The following is a 16767-nucleotide window of genomic DNA, read 5'->3' as shown; positions in this document are numbered from 1 at the left end:
CTAAGAATAATGGACAAAGCGAAAGTGTGATATAAAATACATCCAGCTCCACATGTATAAAGAACGCTGAATCTGCATCAACTTCTTGTGGCAGATGCACACAGTAGCTACTAAATAAACTGTAATGGTGAAATATATGAACAGTTAGTGTAAGGATGGTTTCTTTCTCACTTAGACTACATGTACATCTTGTTGTGGCTTTGGTGCTCCTTACAAACAGATGTAGCTTCAGCCTCTCACATGTTAACAGAAACACCAAAGGTTAAGGAGGAAGAGAACTAGATCTGTTCACTGTGTATTGCAACAACTGCTGTTTACCTAGGGGGCAAAACCCCTTTTTTTGGAAAAACAGACATGGAGCGTTGTAAAAGGTTGTTCACCAGAAATGATATCCAGGACCTTCCAGGATCACAACCTGGGAGGACAACCTGGTCAACAAGCTGCTGGAAAGCTACAGGGGGCCGACATAGAGCATATCAGAACCACTGTTTAAGCGAATGGGGGTGGGCAAATAGGGAATTTTTTAAACTTATAGATATCATTATTAAACTTTGCAAGTTGATTACTGACATTAAAACAACAACTTTTTGTATTACAGTATTTTCCAAAAGGTTTGAATAAATATGAAAAATCATCAATAACTTACTAATGGTGTAACATTTGCATATCTGCAAAGCCCCAAAATCTAGATGTTGGACAAAAGCAGAGTCAATTTGCCTGAAGCTTTTCCTAATCACAGTTCAAATTTGATCAATAACCCATAGAAAATGAATTTTTTACACAGTTTTTTCCAAGGGAATGTCTAGCCATTTCCTAAAATACCAGCTGGAGACTCCAAAAGGACACTTTTGGTCCATGGCACATGAAATGTAACTGTGTAAAAAATTCATTTTCTATGGGTTATTGATCAAATTTGAACTGTGATTAGGAAACGCTTCAGGCAGTTGGACACTTGTTTTGTTTTCAAAATTTAAAAACAAATTGACTTTGTTTTCTTCCAACATCTAGATTTTGGGGCTTTGCAGATATGCAAATGTACGCATCATTAGTAAGATATTGATGATTTTTCATATTTATTTAAACATTTTGGAAAATACTGTAATACAAAAAGTTTTTGTTTTAATGTCAGTAATCAACTGGCAACGTTTCATAATGATATCTATAAGTTAAAAAAATTCCCCCCATTAGCCCATCCCCATTCACCCCCATTCACTTAAACAGTGGTTCTGATTTGCTATGTCGGCCCGCTGTAGCTTTCCAGCAGCTTGTTGACAAGGTTGTCCACCCAGGTTGTGATCGTGGAAGGTCCTAGATGTCATTTTTGGTGAACAACCTTTTACAACGCTCCATGTTCATAAAATCACTTTGCCCCCTGGGTAGTTGTTCTGAGTATTATGATGCTTCAAAGAGTTAAAACTGTGCATGAAAATGAGTCTAAATTACTACTGTATAATGTTAGTTTGCAATAGTAATACTGGAGAACTTCACACTGTACAAATGCTCCTCTCACCTTTTCGTCGTCTGGCAGGTTTTTTTTCACATCCTTTTTGACATCAGAGCGAACTGATGGAGAGAAGAAGTGAAAGAGAGAATAAATGAAACAATAATACAATCTTGAATGGGGTGAGAACCATTTTAGTCAAAACTCAAACATTTAAAGGCCTACTTCACCGGTTTGAATATGAAGGTGTATTGATTTCTGAGATCCTATGTAGTATAAATGTGCAAAAAATTTCTCCTTCTCGTGACATCACAGAAAGAGAAATATAGGGTTAAAAAAATAACTTAATTTGTAAATATTACTGTGATGTCTTTTACTGTGACATCACAGTAATATTTACAAAGTACGTTTTTTAACCCTATATTTCTCTTTCTGTGATGTCACGAGAAGGAGAAATATAGGGTTAAAAAAACACTCTTTCTGCCTTTTCTCAGGCTAGGATGAACCGATTTTAATTTTTTTTGCACATTTATACTACATAGGATCTCAGAATTCAATACACCTTCATATTCAAACCGGTGAAGTAGGCCTTTAAGAAATTACAGCTCCATGAAAAATGTGTTTGAAATATATTTATTAAATGTTAAAATGTACAACAAGCATATTTTGAGAAAAGTTTTGTATGTCTATAAACAGTTTAATGAATGAGAGCCATTGGTTCATTACTCACGTTTTTCGTGTTCCTCAGCTCTGATCACCTCGCTATTGATCCTGTTGAATAAACACAATCCTAAAGTTATGAATCAAGTTCAAATAATTGTTCATTCTTTGAGTCCGGAGACAACTGATCAAATACTTTTCATTAGGGATGGGCATAATTAATCGATTAATCGATCATTGCTCGTTAAGAATATTGTCGATCACGTGAAATTGTTATCGATCATATAGCCGTTGTGTTGCGCAGTGTGAGTCCGGCAGCACAGCAATGAGTTTCACTATGTGGCAGCACCAAAGACTGTATGGGCAGCAATTAAACATCCTACCAGCAGGGGGAGATACTTAACTAGTAGTAGGAGACAACAGAACAGGCTCAGGCAGCAGCCTGCGAGCTGCCGTAGTTGGCAAAACTTAAACAGGAAGAAGTTAAGGCGAAGTTTGAAGCTTTAGAACCGAAAATAACTAAGTTCATCAAGCATTGTGAAACCTTGTACAACACTTAAACAAACCGAATTATGTACCACTTGTACATTGAAGCCTACATCCGACCCTGTTTAACGTTAGCGCCGCTAGCATTAGCGGCTAACTTTAGCGTCTATGCTTTCCTACTTCGCCTTCATCAGGGAACTAATTTGTACATTTTGTTTATTAGATGAAGTAACGTTAGGTCCTTTATCACTCAGAGAAACGTGTCGTGCCCTTATGCAGTCTTTTGCAGCATCTTAGGAGGCGCATATGTGTTAAAACTTTAAAAGGTATCGTAGCATTGGCTCCTTGTTGGCTCATAGCCTCGGGCTTTAACCAGCGCCGCATTTTATTATTTTATTTTAAAAAGTTGCCTCGTCTTAATAGATTTGTTTGCCTAGAAGATCTTGGAATAAAGATGTAATTGAGTAAAAACCTCTTGTATACAGTCTATGGTAAAAACGCTGTATTTTGGATGTTCTGTTGGCATTTTTTTATATGTAAAAAAAGATAACGATTAATCGATAATTGCTCGTTAATTTTCCCGATGATCGATCAATTGAATTTCTTAAAATGCCCATCCCTACTTTTCATCCTTAAATCTTCAACAAAAAGACCAAAGACTGAGTGCAGACAGTCATGTTCTGAGCCTGCGTTAGTAATAAATAATAATGAGTATTATACAGCCTATGGAATAAATATATAATTATTCATTAGTCGAGGTCAAAAAAACTAACAAACTACTTTTTTAATTCTACTATAAAATCGCGTCTGTTAAAAAGTTGTAAAATGTTGAATTGCTTTGCATTGTCTGGTGGCATTTTTGTGTTTGTGGAAGAAAGAAAGAAAAGACACAGAAACGATAAAATAAAGGAGATACTGCATTCAGGTTGTTTAACCATTGAGTTGTTGTTCTGGGGCCTATTTCAGGTAGCTGGTTTTGAGGCAACCCAGAGTTTGTTCGCTCTGAGTTAGTGGAAACTCTGGGTTTTCCATTTCAGGTAGCAGGTTCAGCGCAACCGAGAGTCAGTTACTGCGGCAACATACGCCGTGGGTCTAACCTGCTCGAGAGGTGGTTAGACCTACCCTGAGCTTGTTTCACTTTACGCTGCAGCTCCGAAGGAAGAAAGAGTGTCACTGTCACACGCGTCCCTGTACAGTTTGAAGCAAAATCACTACATAGAAATCTCCATCGGGATGTTTTTATCATTTCCTGATGATTTTACGTTTGACCGATCATTTATCTGATCAGTAGCCTTGTTCTCAGCCCGAGGGTGGCCGCCGTTCATATAGGCGGCCCCCTTACACATCGTGACATGCTCTACATTCAGATTAATAAACCTATTTGTATTGTATGCTTTTTAACGTCTGAGCCACTGAACAGATTTATGTCAGGTGGATTCATGTAACGTTGCGGCTGCACGCGATTGTTACTGTTCACTTGTGCGATCCTAAAGTCACAGGCGAGCCTCGTTAAATAGCCTAATATGAATATAAAAATTATATAATAATTTAAACTGTGATCACTTGAGGAAAATGGATCTGGTAATAAATCAATCAGGCTCTTCAATGGAAACTGTCACCTTATGTGTCAGACGTTAATGTCTTTCACTCCCCATTTAAAAGAAGCGACAGTCTGTTTACTGCACAGTGGGCTATTAGGCTACAGCTTCCCAACATATTATAGCCTACAGCTAATATAAAACACCGTCAGAAATGCTGTGCCGCGCCAGCTTTATTACTTTACTGCTGATATGCGTAACTTTTTAAAATAGACTATGGCTTCTCATACGGAAGCGAAATGATTGCTCTGTTTTTTTCTGAATTGCCGAGGAGATTAGATCAGAGTTATGTGACAATATCCCCGTTAATTCTTCTCCATAGGCTACCATAAACTCATTCATTAATATTTCTAACTCCAGTGGGAGTAGCGGAGAAATTATAATTTTTTTTTTTGAGAAGTGGGAGGATCACGCATTTGTTTCTTCTGTTTCCATGGTGAATCATGTTATCAGCGATCCATTGACGATGGCTTTTATGCACACGCTCCACCCAGAGTGAACACGAGAGATGATTGACCCAACGCTGATCCACTGTTCTGTAACCGAAAACCCAGAGTTACTCATCAACCCTGCGCTCTGAGTTGACCAACTCAGAGCGCAGGATTAAACTCAGAGTATGTAAAACCAGCTACCTGAAACAGGCCCCTGGGCTCAGCTATTAGATTCTCATAAATATTTATGAACTGTTAACCTGTTTATAATATTCACTTTGTCTAAATGTTGGATTTGCTCCTCATTGATAGTTTATATTTGAACTGTTCCTACTTTGCACTACAACGTCAGCACAACATTTCCCCTCTAGATGAATAAAGTTGTGTCTGATCTAGTGTTGTTTTTGTCAACGAAATGTATGACAAAATATCGTCGTCAACAAACCTTTATCACGTGACAGAAACGAGACGAGACTCAACGTAAATGGTGGTCATGTGACGAAGACTATAATCAAATATGTAATGCTTTATTGTTGACGAATAAAAACGGGACTAAATGTGGTTTACAAAAACTCTGCTAAAATATCTCTTCATGTTTCTTGACAAAAACGAGAGGACACGAAATGTTATAAGGCTATTTTGTCTCGCCATTATTATTATTTTGCAATATTTCTGTTTCCTGAGTCTCGGGGCTCCAAACAGGCTAAGGCTTCAGATTAATAGCATGTCACTGGCTTAACATGAGCATTTAACTAGACAAACGTGAGTTGGCTTTTATTTTGAAATAGCAGGAAGTTAGCAGGCGACGTTACTTCCTCAATCCCCACTCGCGGCAATATGGAAGATGCAGCTAAGTGACAAGCGACAAATCTAGCTTCTTTTTCTGGTGTGATTGGTGACTTTTTCGCTAAAGCAAGTATCACTCTTCACTCTTCTCAACGAGCATCGGGTGCCTCCGCGGCACCTCCCCCAAAGCACTGACAGGCGGCCCGGTCCTCACGCAGCAGTCCCTCCCAGCTGCAGTCAGAGCAGGAGATACACACCTCTCTGCTCTAGTGTTCCATTAGCATCCCTATTAGCAGTTGTAGTAGCAGCTTTCCCCCCCTCTTTTACAGTCTATAAGAGTAGTGCAATTCAAAATGTTATGCAGTGCTTATTAAAACTATGAGCATGTATGATTACTGCTAGACTTAACATTATCACGTCGGTGTTTTATGCGATTGCTACTTTCCTTACTGAAGAGTTGGCAACACACAGCTGCAGCAGCTGTGGTGGGTTAACTTAACGACTACTTAAGAAACAAAGTTAAGTCTGGCACAAAAAAAGGGAGCGATGTTTTTTTGGTATGTGTGACAACCAGTCTTAAAACGAATTCCACTGTATGCAGTCTGTGCTTCCAATCTCATGGTTCAAACTATTTGTGTTATATCTTGTAATACAAAATCTGACTTCAGTTTACAAGCAATACAAGTCATACACAAACATTTTATTTGTACTTTGTTATTATGTTATTTTAGCTCTAGCATTCAAGCACCTTGTTTCTCTTAATTAAACTTGAATGTAATGAAAACATTTTCTGGCATTGTCATTTGAAGCTATTTTATTTAGGCCTATTTATTTTATATAAATGTATGTCATTAGACAGGAGATTTTGAAAAACAAAGAGAAGCTGTCCGAGTTCCACCAGACTGCTGTTCAGGTTGAGGAATCCGGCATTCTTACATGTTTGGTAGCTCAAATAAATATGTTATAAATTCAATCAGAGCGTCTTCCGTGTCTGGAATTGCATGTATTCTTGAGTCCATAAGGTAAAAATAATATAATAAGATAAGATAACCTTGTTTGACTTGTGAAATGGGGGACTTAAAGAACATTTTGATTTTGTCTGTACTTTACTAGGTACTTGCACTAGCCTATATTAACTGGGTTAAATATAATTGCATTACTAAAAAGACAAAAATACAAATGTAATTGACTAAGACTAGACTTAAATGTCATCAGTTTTTGTTGACTAAGACTAGACGAAAATAATCACAGATAATTCTGACTAAGAGATGACTAAAATGCTCAGACTTTTAGTTCGACTGAAACTTGACTAGACTAAAAAGAGTTTAAACGTGACTAAGACTAAAAAAAACTAAAATGACAGTTTGACACAAAGACTAGACTAAAACTAAACTTAAAACAGGCCGCCAAAAACAACACTAGCCTCTGATCTGATCTCATTCCCTGTAGAGGGGCTTCTGAACACTTGGCTGGGAGGGGTCTCATGCTTGATGCTCCAGAAGCTGCTCCTATTGGTTGGTTGGGACGCTCACACAGTGGAAGGTAGAACTGGAGGGAAACCCCTAATGTGAGTGAGGCATTAACCTCCCTGTGTTTAGTACAATACTGCAGAACCAGCCGGACTGAGTCTGACCCCATACTGACCTCAGAGTCTCCAGGCTACAGTCTGGACTCTTCACACAGTCAGAAAGCAGCTTCACTCCTGAATCCTGCAGCTTGTTTCCACTCAGATCCAGCTCTCTGAGATGGGAGGGGTTGGACTTCAGAGCTAAGGCCAGAGAAGCACAGCTGATCTCTGACAAACTGCAGCCCCTCAATCTGAATGAAGAATAAATGAAGGAGATAAAGATTAAATTATAATCCAATCAGATGTGTTCATGTTTTTAATGTTGAGCTAAACATTATTATGTCCTAATAAATGAACTTTTCTCTAAACTTATCACAGTGACTTTGTCATTCTGTGTTTGTGGATTATCATGATGTCAGTTATATTTGATTATTTTGTGAAAATACATTAAATTAACTGAAACCAAATAAATATTTCCACTAAAGCAAATAAACTTCATCAATTTACAATCAATCTTCTTTGTAAAGATTTGACCAGTTAACAAAAAAATATTAATGGAAATTTCATTGAGTTTTTTCCACATTTATCTCTAAAAAACAGAGGTCTTGATTGCAGACAGCATTTCGAAAATAAATAAAAATATTAACAAAAGGAAGTATAAAACTTCTTGGATGTAAGTTATGATTTTACACAACTGAGGTTAAATTGTTCATTAAACATATAATGTCTCCAACAGTAACAGAGTCAGTGGACTGACATCAGAGTCTGCAGTCTACAGAGTGGACTCTCCAGAAAACCACACAGCAGCTTCACTCCTGAATCCGGAGTGAAGCTGCTGTGTGGTTGTGGAGCAGCAACGCGATTTGAGAAGCCTATCCCTCCAGGTGAGGGAAGGGGAGCGGGAGCCTTGTTTGAGACAGTTATTTGTCATCATAATGACTGATAACGGGGCTGAACCATCAAAGAAAAAAAAGAAAATGCAATGAAGGAAAGCTAAAAGGGAGAGTGATAGGCGGGCGGGACAAGGGCGTTGCCAAGCAACGTGTATACAGTTTCACAAGAGCGAAACTAGACAGCAGTGTTTACTCCTAAATGAATGAGCGGTTGGTACTAACACAAAGTTTGCTTTGCTTCACCATCATCAGATGACCATTATTCATCTGAAATAGTCATTATTTACATCAACAACATAAACACATTACCTCATCGTGATACATACTAACTGCCGTCTCTCGTTCATTCGCTTTCTGTGAGGACACGTCTCAGCTCCGTGAGAGAGAGTAGTTAGGTGACACTGCTGCATCAACTCATTGTAATCAGGTGTGTGTGGCAGTGACTGGCATTAGTTGATGCAGTGTCAAAATCACTCTCACGGAGCCGAAAAGAGTCCTCACACTTTCAACACACGGACATGCACTATATTGCGCCCTTCTCAGTTCACACTCGCACGCCTTGCACGAGCTAGAAAACAGCTTTGCAACAGCGGGCGTCGTAAAAATACTACCGCTTTTGTCCAAAGGGGACGCCAACGTGCCATCTTACTCGTAGTGGCTTTAACGAGAGGAAATATAAAACGTATTGGATGTAAGTTTTGTTTTGACACAAATGGTAAATGGTATATTGACTCCACTAATAAAGCGCTTTTCCCTGGTTTTTCACAGACTCAAAGCGCTTTACATTGTTTCGTACACATTCACCCAATCACACACACATTCATACAGCGATAGCAGCAGCAGCTACCACGCAGGGTGCAAGCTAACTATCGGGAGCAAATTGGGTTTCAATGTCTTGCCCAGGGACACTTCGACATGTGGCGGGTACGCGGGGGATCGAACCTCAGACCCTGCACTCCAGAGGCGATCTCCCTACCCACTTCGCCACTGCCGCCCCACAAGTGGTGAGGTTAAGTGTTTATTAAATATATAAGATGTACAACAGTAACAGAGTCAGTGAACTGACCCGAGAGTCTCCAGTCTACAGAGTGGACTCTCCAGAAAACTACACAGAAGCTTCACTCCTGAATCCTGCAGCAGGTTGCTCCTACCCAGATCCAGCTCTCTGAGATGGGAGGGGTTGGACTTCAGAGCTGAGGCCAGAGAACCACAGCTGATCTCTGACAAACTGCAGTTACTCAATCTGAATGAAGAATAAATTATAGAGATAAAGATTAAATTATAATCCAATCAGATGTGTTCAGGTTTTAAAAGTTTATCTAAACATTATTATGTCCTAATCAAATAACTTTTCTCTAAACTTATCACAGTGACTTTGTCATTCTGTGTTTGTGGATCATCATAATGTCAGTTAAATTGTATTAGTTGTGAAAAAAACATTAAAACGAACTAAAACCAAATAGATATTTCCAGTAAAGCAAATACAATTCATCAATTTACAATACATCTTATGTGTAGAGATTTTACTATTTACCACAAAAGAAATGACATTTTATTTAAGAACTAAAAGTAAATGTACTAAATTATTCTCAATTAAACAGACAAATTTTGTTACTGCAGACTAAATTTAGAAGAGAAATAAAAATAAGAACAAGTAATGCCTCTATCTAAATTAGTCAATTATCACAGTGACTTTGTAAGTCTGTGTTTTTGTATCATCTATGTGTTATAAAAAAATATATATAACAATAATTTAAACTGAAACAAAATAAGTATTTCCCCTTCAGCAAATTAACTTAATCAATTTACAATAAATATTTTGTCTAAACATGGGGCCAGATTAAAAAATAATAATAATGGAAATGAAAAGAATATGTAGATGAGATATGAAAATATGAATAAATGGAAATATAAAACTTCTTGGATGTAAATTCTGTTTACTGTTTAACTGTGGTTAAATTGTTAATTAAACATATAATGTCTCCAACAGTAATAGAGTCAGTGAACTGACCTCAGAGTCTCCAGTCTACAGAGTGGACTCTCCAGAAAACCACACAGCAGCTCCACTCCTGAATCCTGCAGCAGCTTGTTTCCACACAGATCCAGCTCTCTGAGATGGGAGGGGTTGGACTTCAGAGTTGAGGCCAGAGAAGCACAGCTGATCTCTGACAACCTGCACCATCTCAATCTGAATAAAGAATAAATGATGGAGATAAGGATTAAATTATAATCCAATCAGATGTGTTCAGATTTTAAATGTTTAGCTAAACATTATTATGTCTTAATCAATGAACTTTATTCTAAACTTATCACAGTGACTTTGTCATTCTGTGTTTGTGGATCATCACAATGTCAGTTATATTTGATTATTTCGTGAAAATACATTCAAATGAACTAAAAAAATAATATTCCTACTAAAGCAAATAAACTTCATCAATGTACAATCAATCTTCTTTGTAAAGATTTGACCAGTTAACAAAAAATATTAATGGAAATTTTATTGAGTTTTTTCCACATTTATCTCTAAAAAACAGAGGTCTTGATTGCAGACAGCATTTCAAGAATAAATAAAAATATTAACAAAAGGAAGTATAAAACTTCTTGGATGTAAGTTATGATTTTACACAACTGAGATTACATTGTTCATTAAATATATAATGTCTCCAACAGTAACAGAGTCAGTGGACTGACCTCAGAGTCTGCAGTCTACAGAGTGGACTCTCCAGAAAACCACACAGCAGCTTCACTCCTGAATCCTGCAGCAGCTTGTTGTTGTCCAGACCCAGCTCTCTGAGATGGGAGGGGTTGGACTTCAGAGCTGTGGCCAGAGAAGCACAACCGATCTCGGACAAACTGCAGCCCCTCAATCTGAATAAAGAATAAATGATGGAGATAAAGATTCAATTATAATCCAATCAGATGTGTTCAGGTTTTAAATGTTTAGCTAAACATTATTATGTCTTAATCAATTAACTTTACTTTAAACATATCACAGTGACTTTGTTATTCTGTGTTTGTGGATCATATAGTGTCAGTTATATTGTATTAGTTGTGAAAACACCTTAAAATTAAAAGGGACTCTTACCTTTGTTGCATTTTTACACTTTTTTTGGATTAGGTTAAAATGGTATTAATAAGGTAATTACACTCTAAAATATAAGACAGACCCACCAGGAGTAAAAACAAACAATGATTTCAATCTCATAATATTATGAAAAATATATATATAAAATTCAACCAATCAAATCGTTCGGACCCAACGATTTGATTGGCCGACAGACCTGTCTGTTTGCCGTCTGCTTCTGTACTGCGCATTCTCAACTAGAGGGTTTGTTTTGATTCCACGGCAGACAGTAGCGAGTAGCGACCATTGTAGAAAAGTGTGTTAAAAGTGTGCAGTAAGCGATCATTCCACATGAAAACGTGGTTATCTGAGTTTAAATGTGCATCACCCGTGTGTGAGTATGTACATGCAGTCCCGATCGCTGTTATAATATAGTTTGCATGCGATTTGCGGGTCGCAACAGCTGTTGTAACGTCTCCTCACGAGCGGCGTTTAAACCTTTGTTCTTTTCCCGCGATCTATATGCGACTGTGCCTGTGAAAGAAGGAAAATAAAGAGCGGATAAAACCCTACTCCTCCTCTCCTAGTCTCATGCTTATAGTCTGACGCCTTTGGCCATAAGTGGTATTCTGGCCGACAACCCTGAAGTGAAACCAGTGATACAAGCATGGAATGAGGGTGTGGGGGCATTGGAGGGAGGCGGGATGGTATGATAGTGCTGTAATTCTCAATTGCAGGATCGGTAAGAGTCCCTTTAACTGAAACCAAATAAATATTTCCACTATGCAAATAAACAATAAATTGTTTGTGTAAAGTTTTGACTATTTACCCATGAAAATTAATTCAATTTAAGAATTAAAAGTGGAAATGTACAAATAAATGATTCTCTAGGAAACAAGACTTAATTTGTGACTGCAGACTAAATTAAGAAATAAAAATATGAACTAAAGGAAATGTAAAACTTCTTGGATGTAAGTTATGTTTGTAAATAAGTTAGTTAGTTATCACAGTGACTTTGTGCATCATCATAATAAGGAAAGTTATATTTTATTATTCATAAAAACACTTTTAAAAAAACAATTTAAACTGAAACAAAATAAATATTGCATCTTCAGTCGATGGTAAATGGTAAATGGACTTGTATAGCGCTATATCTCTGTTTATCACAGACTCAAAGCGCTTTACATTGTTTTTTTTTTGTACACATTCACCCAGTCACACACACATTCATACACCGATAGCAGCAGCTACCACGCAGGGTAGGCTTAGCACTAGGGTGCTAAGCTAACTAAGCTAACTATCGGGAGCAATTCAGGGTTCAGTGTCTTGCCCAGGGACACTTCGACATGTGGCGGGGAGATGGGGGATCGAACCTCCGACCCTGCACACCAGAGGCGAGCTCCCTACCCACTTCGCCACTGCCGCCCCAGTGTAAAACAGTAACAGACTCAGTGAACTGACCCCAGAGTCTCCAGTCTACAGAGTGGACTCTCCAGAAAACCACACAGCAGCTTCACTCCTGAATCCTGCAGGTTGTTTACACTCAGATCCAGCTCTCTGAGATGGGAGGGGTTGGACTTCAGTGCTGAGGCCAGAGAAGCACAGCTGATCTCTGACAAACTGCAGCCATACAATCTGAATGAAGAATAAATGATGGAGATAAAGATTAAATTATAATCCAATCATGAATCAATTAACTTTACTTTAAACGTATAACAGTGACTTTGTCATTCTGTGTTTGTGGATCATATAGTGTCAGTGTCACGGCCACAGGGTGTGCCTTGGGTTGTTGTTGCTGCTGGTGTGCTTTGTTCTGCAGGGAGCTGGTGGGCGGAGCCATACCGTCGTTAGCGGGATGCAGCTCACCTGAGCAGGCTGGACTCAGGTGCCTTTAAAAGCAGCCCAGCGAGATGCACTGGGCTCTTCCCTGGCCTGCAGCCTGCACTTTTGTTTCTGTTCTACTTGGTTGTTCACTTTATTCTTTATTAAACCTATTATGTTTATTCAGACTATGTGTGGCCTCCCCTTTGTTTGCTACAACCGTTGAGCCAGGTTGTAACATCAGTTATACTTTATTAGTTGTGAAAACACCTTAAAATTAACTGAAACCAAAAAAATATTTCCACTATGCAAATAAACAATAAGGGCCCGTGTCCACCTAACGCCTTTTTCCCACCGCAAGCGCCTTTTTTCAATTGATTCCCAATGAGAAGCTCGGAGAAAAGGCACAGCGTTTTGGCCTTTTTGTGCGGCCGCTTCGAGCTTTTCCAGTTGAAAAAAGTTTAACTTTTCAGAAAGGCGGTGGGGACGTCACCGCCGCTTTTTTCAAAGGGCCAATCAGATAGTAGATCGTCGGGACTCGTCGCCTTGGCAACAAAGAAGACGGAAGAGAAACTGCTTTTGTCCGTCTCTGTTTACCCGAAACTGTATGAAAATAGTGACTTAAAATGACCAGAACAGAGGGAGTAAAGCCCGTTTGTGGGAGCAGATTAGGCGAACACTTGAATAGCTGTATTTTTTATCTCCTACGGATCGTGTCATGCGCACACGTCAGCCTACAACTTGCTCCGTGTGTGTTTGCAGGAGCCGCGATAAATCCTCATCCAAACAGAGGATGGTGGAAAGTATTCTCTGTTTCATAAGACTACTCATATTAAAATGTAACGATTTAAATAGAAAACAGCAAGCCTAAACAGTGAAACCAGTGTTGATAGGTCTGACTGACAGGTGACGATCAGCTTTTTTTCTCCCCCGATCACAGGGCTCTCTCTCCGAGCTCATAAAACGTTTGAAAAAAGCGGTCGAAAAAAACGCTCAGTAGACACTCCCGAGCGCACAGCCAGCGTTTAACGCTGGAAAAAGGCGTTAGGTGGACACGGGCCCTAAATTGTTTGTGTAAAGTTTTGACTATTTACCCATGAAAATTAATTCAATTGAAGAACTAAAAGTGGAAATGTACAAATAAATGATTCTCTAGGAAACAGACTTAATTTGTGACTGCAGACTAAATTAAGAAATTAAAAAATATGAACTAAAGGAAATGTAAAACTTCTTGGATGTAAGTTATGTTTGTAAATAAGTTAGTTATCAGTGACTTTGTGCATCATCATAATAATGAAAGTTATATTTTATTATTTGTATAAAACCCTTTCATTTAAACTGAAACTAAATAAATATTGCATCTTCAGCAAATGAACTTCATCAATGAACAATAAATCTTTTCTGTAAACATTGGGCCAGTTAAAAAAATTAAATGATGTAATGAATATATTCCACATTTATTTTTAAGAAACAGGGGTCTTTTGTGACTGCAAACTAAATTTAGAAGATAAATAAAACATTAAAGCGGCTACGAGTAGCATTTATATATCTTTTAAACAGCCTAATTTTTCCTCTGATAATCATAAATTCAGGCATGCAAACTCATGAGCCATGAAAAAGGTGAGAAGCCCGAAAACAAACCCCGGTAGGGGGATCTGGGGGCATCCCCCCAGAAGATTTTTTTTGTGATTTGAACATTTAAGAGAAGCAATTTGGTGTATTCTGGTGAAGAGAATTAAGGACAAAAAAAAACATTGTCAGATGAATAGTAAAATGAGCAAAACACGTTAGTCAGCCAAGCTTGACGTTTCCAATACAAAGTGTGTAGGTAGCCTATTTACCAAGAAAAACGGTTAAAAACAGCTTAGAAAAACGGTTAAAAATGCTGGCAAAACCAGCTTTAAATAAGACAGAAAATAACATGGAGTCTCAAATCAATCACACCAAATTCCCTTACAATAAACTAACTATTTATATTGTGGCAAACAGGATTTGCCTTATCTTTGTTACACAACCATCAATATAACACATAAGAATACTCTGTCACCATAGTTAATCTCGTGTTCACGCACTCACACACGCGCACATACACACACACACACACACACCTCAGTCGTGCGCAGGAACATAATGGTGCAAAATGAGACGATAGTGGAAGAAGCAGGTGAGTGTGTTGTTTCGGCGCTGATCTGCTAAAATCACTACATGCACGGCCAGAACACCACGCACCATTCAAAAACCGTGAAAACAGCAATAGACAAAAGCACATTATTAACTTGAGGTGACACGTTAATCTGCAGTGACAATCCGCCAAACGCGGCTGTTAATCAGCACGCGCATAAAGCAATGCAAATGGCTGTAAAACAACGGTTGGCAAACTCCGTGAATTTATTTAAAAAGTGATTCACATAAACCGAGTAGGCACTAGGGTTGCCACCTTGGATTTAGGAAAAAAAAGGGACACTTGATGTTTGGGGCGGAGGGCTCGGCCATTATTAGGCTACCAGTTCAGACTGACCAGTGTAATGACCTATAATAACCATAAACACCTACAGTGCTTTTTACAGTAGGATATATAAGGAGACTGAGGTGGGAACCCTGGACCTTGTAGGGTGAAGAAAAAAATGCAACCTTTTAAAGTAAAATTCATCAATCTGGTGCACTTTGAGAAGAAAATTGCATGCAACCAGGCCCAGGGGCCCAAGGGCTCAGGGGGGCCCTAAGCCAGAAATACTGATCGTAACTTTACATGTCGCATTGTCAAAGAGCGCAGTCACTCATGTCAATAACAGGGTCAAAAAAGGTATCGCCTAAAATAAGGAAATAAATCATCATGGACCCCTCAACTAGTAGGTGAATAATAGAAAAGCAAGTGCAAAACTAAAGCATTATTAGCTCTGTTTTAGGGGCTTCATGAGGGGCCTTGAAGGCCCCCTCACACATGCAGTAATAAGCTTTCTATGTGTAAATGATATACTGTTCATAAAAAGTAGCTATCCACCCTTTATCTGTTGAATAGGGATATGGAGGAGTGGGGGAGGGGGGGGGCTTTAAGAGTCTGGGCCCATGGGCCTATTATCTCATAATCCGTATATGAACCAAATGGTTTCCACAATCTTTTTTTCTATTTTCGCCGGGAGCATGCACAAGCATTATTTATTAAAAAAAGAAAAAAAAAAAAAAAAAGTGGGGGGCCCCACACTGGGTCTTGAAACGGGCCCCGAGATCGTTGAGACTGCCACTGCCCGCTTGTCGTGCCGTCTGACAACGGAACGCTGCGCTTTCTCTCTGCCCGGCCCCGCTCGCCTCTCCATTGAGAATGCATTAGTTGGCGCAACAAACGCCTCGGCCCGTGTGAAACGCCCTTAACTACTGAACGAAGGAAATCAAATGAGGTTTTGGCATTTCCCCCCAAAAAACGGGACAAATTGTGTCCCAGGAGAGATTTATTTTTTCCCGGGACAGCTGGTGAAAAAAGAGAACAATTCTGGGAAAAACGGGACTGGTGGCAACACTAGTAGGCACATTCAGTGGCGGAGCCAGGGGGGGGGCCGGGGGGGGCCACGGCCACCCCCCGCAGGATCTCGGCCACCCCATTGGCCACCCCAAGCGCCATATCAAAGCCGTCAATAGTTTTGACGGCTGTGGAAAAATGCGGAACCTTTCTTACACCGCTAGTAGCCTACACTGTCAGACCTTTTAGCCGCACGCACACATCATGTATTTGAATTTAACAGCTCAAGCCTGAATACCTGTTACTACCATGGTTACTACAGACCTAGTCTCGCGAAGCCAGACCAAACTACAGCAAGTACTACAGACCTGACGCTTCGACTGGCAAGTAAGCGAACCCTTCCATCTCTACTATTGCGCCCCACTCTGCCCCGCCCCCGCCTGAACTATTTCGCTTTCAGCGATTGCAGTGCAATGGTTATTCAGCATAAAGTTAAAACACTCGCTCGCCCAAGACTGATGTTAAACCGAAACACAAATGCCTTGCGCGAGCGAAGCAGTGATTCA

The 16767-nt window shown here is 39.2% G+C and overlaps 1 protein-coding gene across 7 annotated transcripts in view; it reads right to left on the bottom strand.

The window, feature by feature from the left end:
* Nucleotides 1–16767, bottom strand: part of LOC307270234 (uncharacterized protein) — an 83403-nt gene that overhangs the window by 44190 nt on the left and 22446 nt on the right. For 4 of the 7 annotated variants that reach the window (XM_080053409.1, XM_080053412.1, XM_080053414.1 and 1 more), the window contains 5 exons: nucleotides 12388–12561; nucleotides 10554–10730; nucleotides 9874–10050; nucleotides 8929–9105; nucleotides 7047–7220 (listed from right to left, as the gene is read on the bottom strand). In XM_080053409.1, coding sequence (XP_079909535.1) covers nucleotides 7047–7220; nucleotides 8929–9105; nucleotides 9874–10050; nucleotides 10554–10730; nucleotides 12388–12561 — 879 coding nt within the window. The remainder of the gene's footprint in view (nucleotides 1–7046; nucleotides 7221–8928; nucleotides 9106–9873; nucleotides 10051–10553; nucleotides 10731–12387; nucleotides 12562–16767) is intronic. The other 3 variants (XM_080053413.1, XM_080053415.1, XM_080053411.1) reach the window with 2 other exon arrangements.

This window comes from Ammodytes marinus, assembly GCF_949987685.1.
Source record: "Ammodytes marinus genome assembly, chromosome: 25".
Lineage (NCBI taxonomy): Eukaryota > Metazoa > Chordata > Actinopteri > Uranoscopiformes > Ammodytidae > Ammodytes > Ammodytes marinus.
The sequence above is the reverse complement of the archived record's forward strand: the minus strand, read 5'-3'. Positions and strand labels throughout refer to the sequence as shown.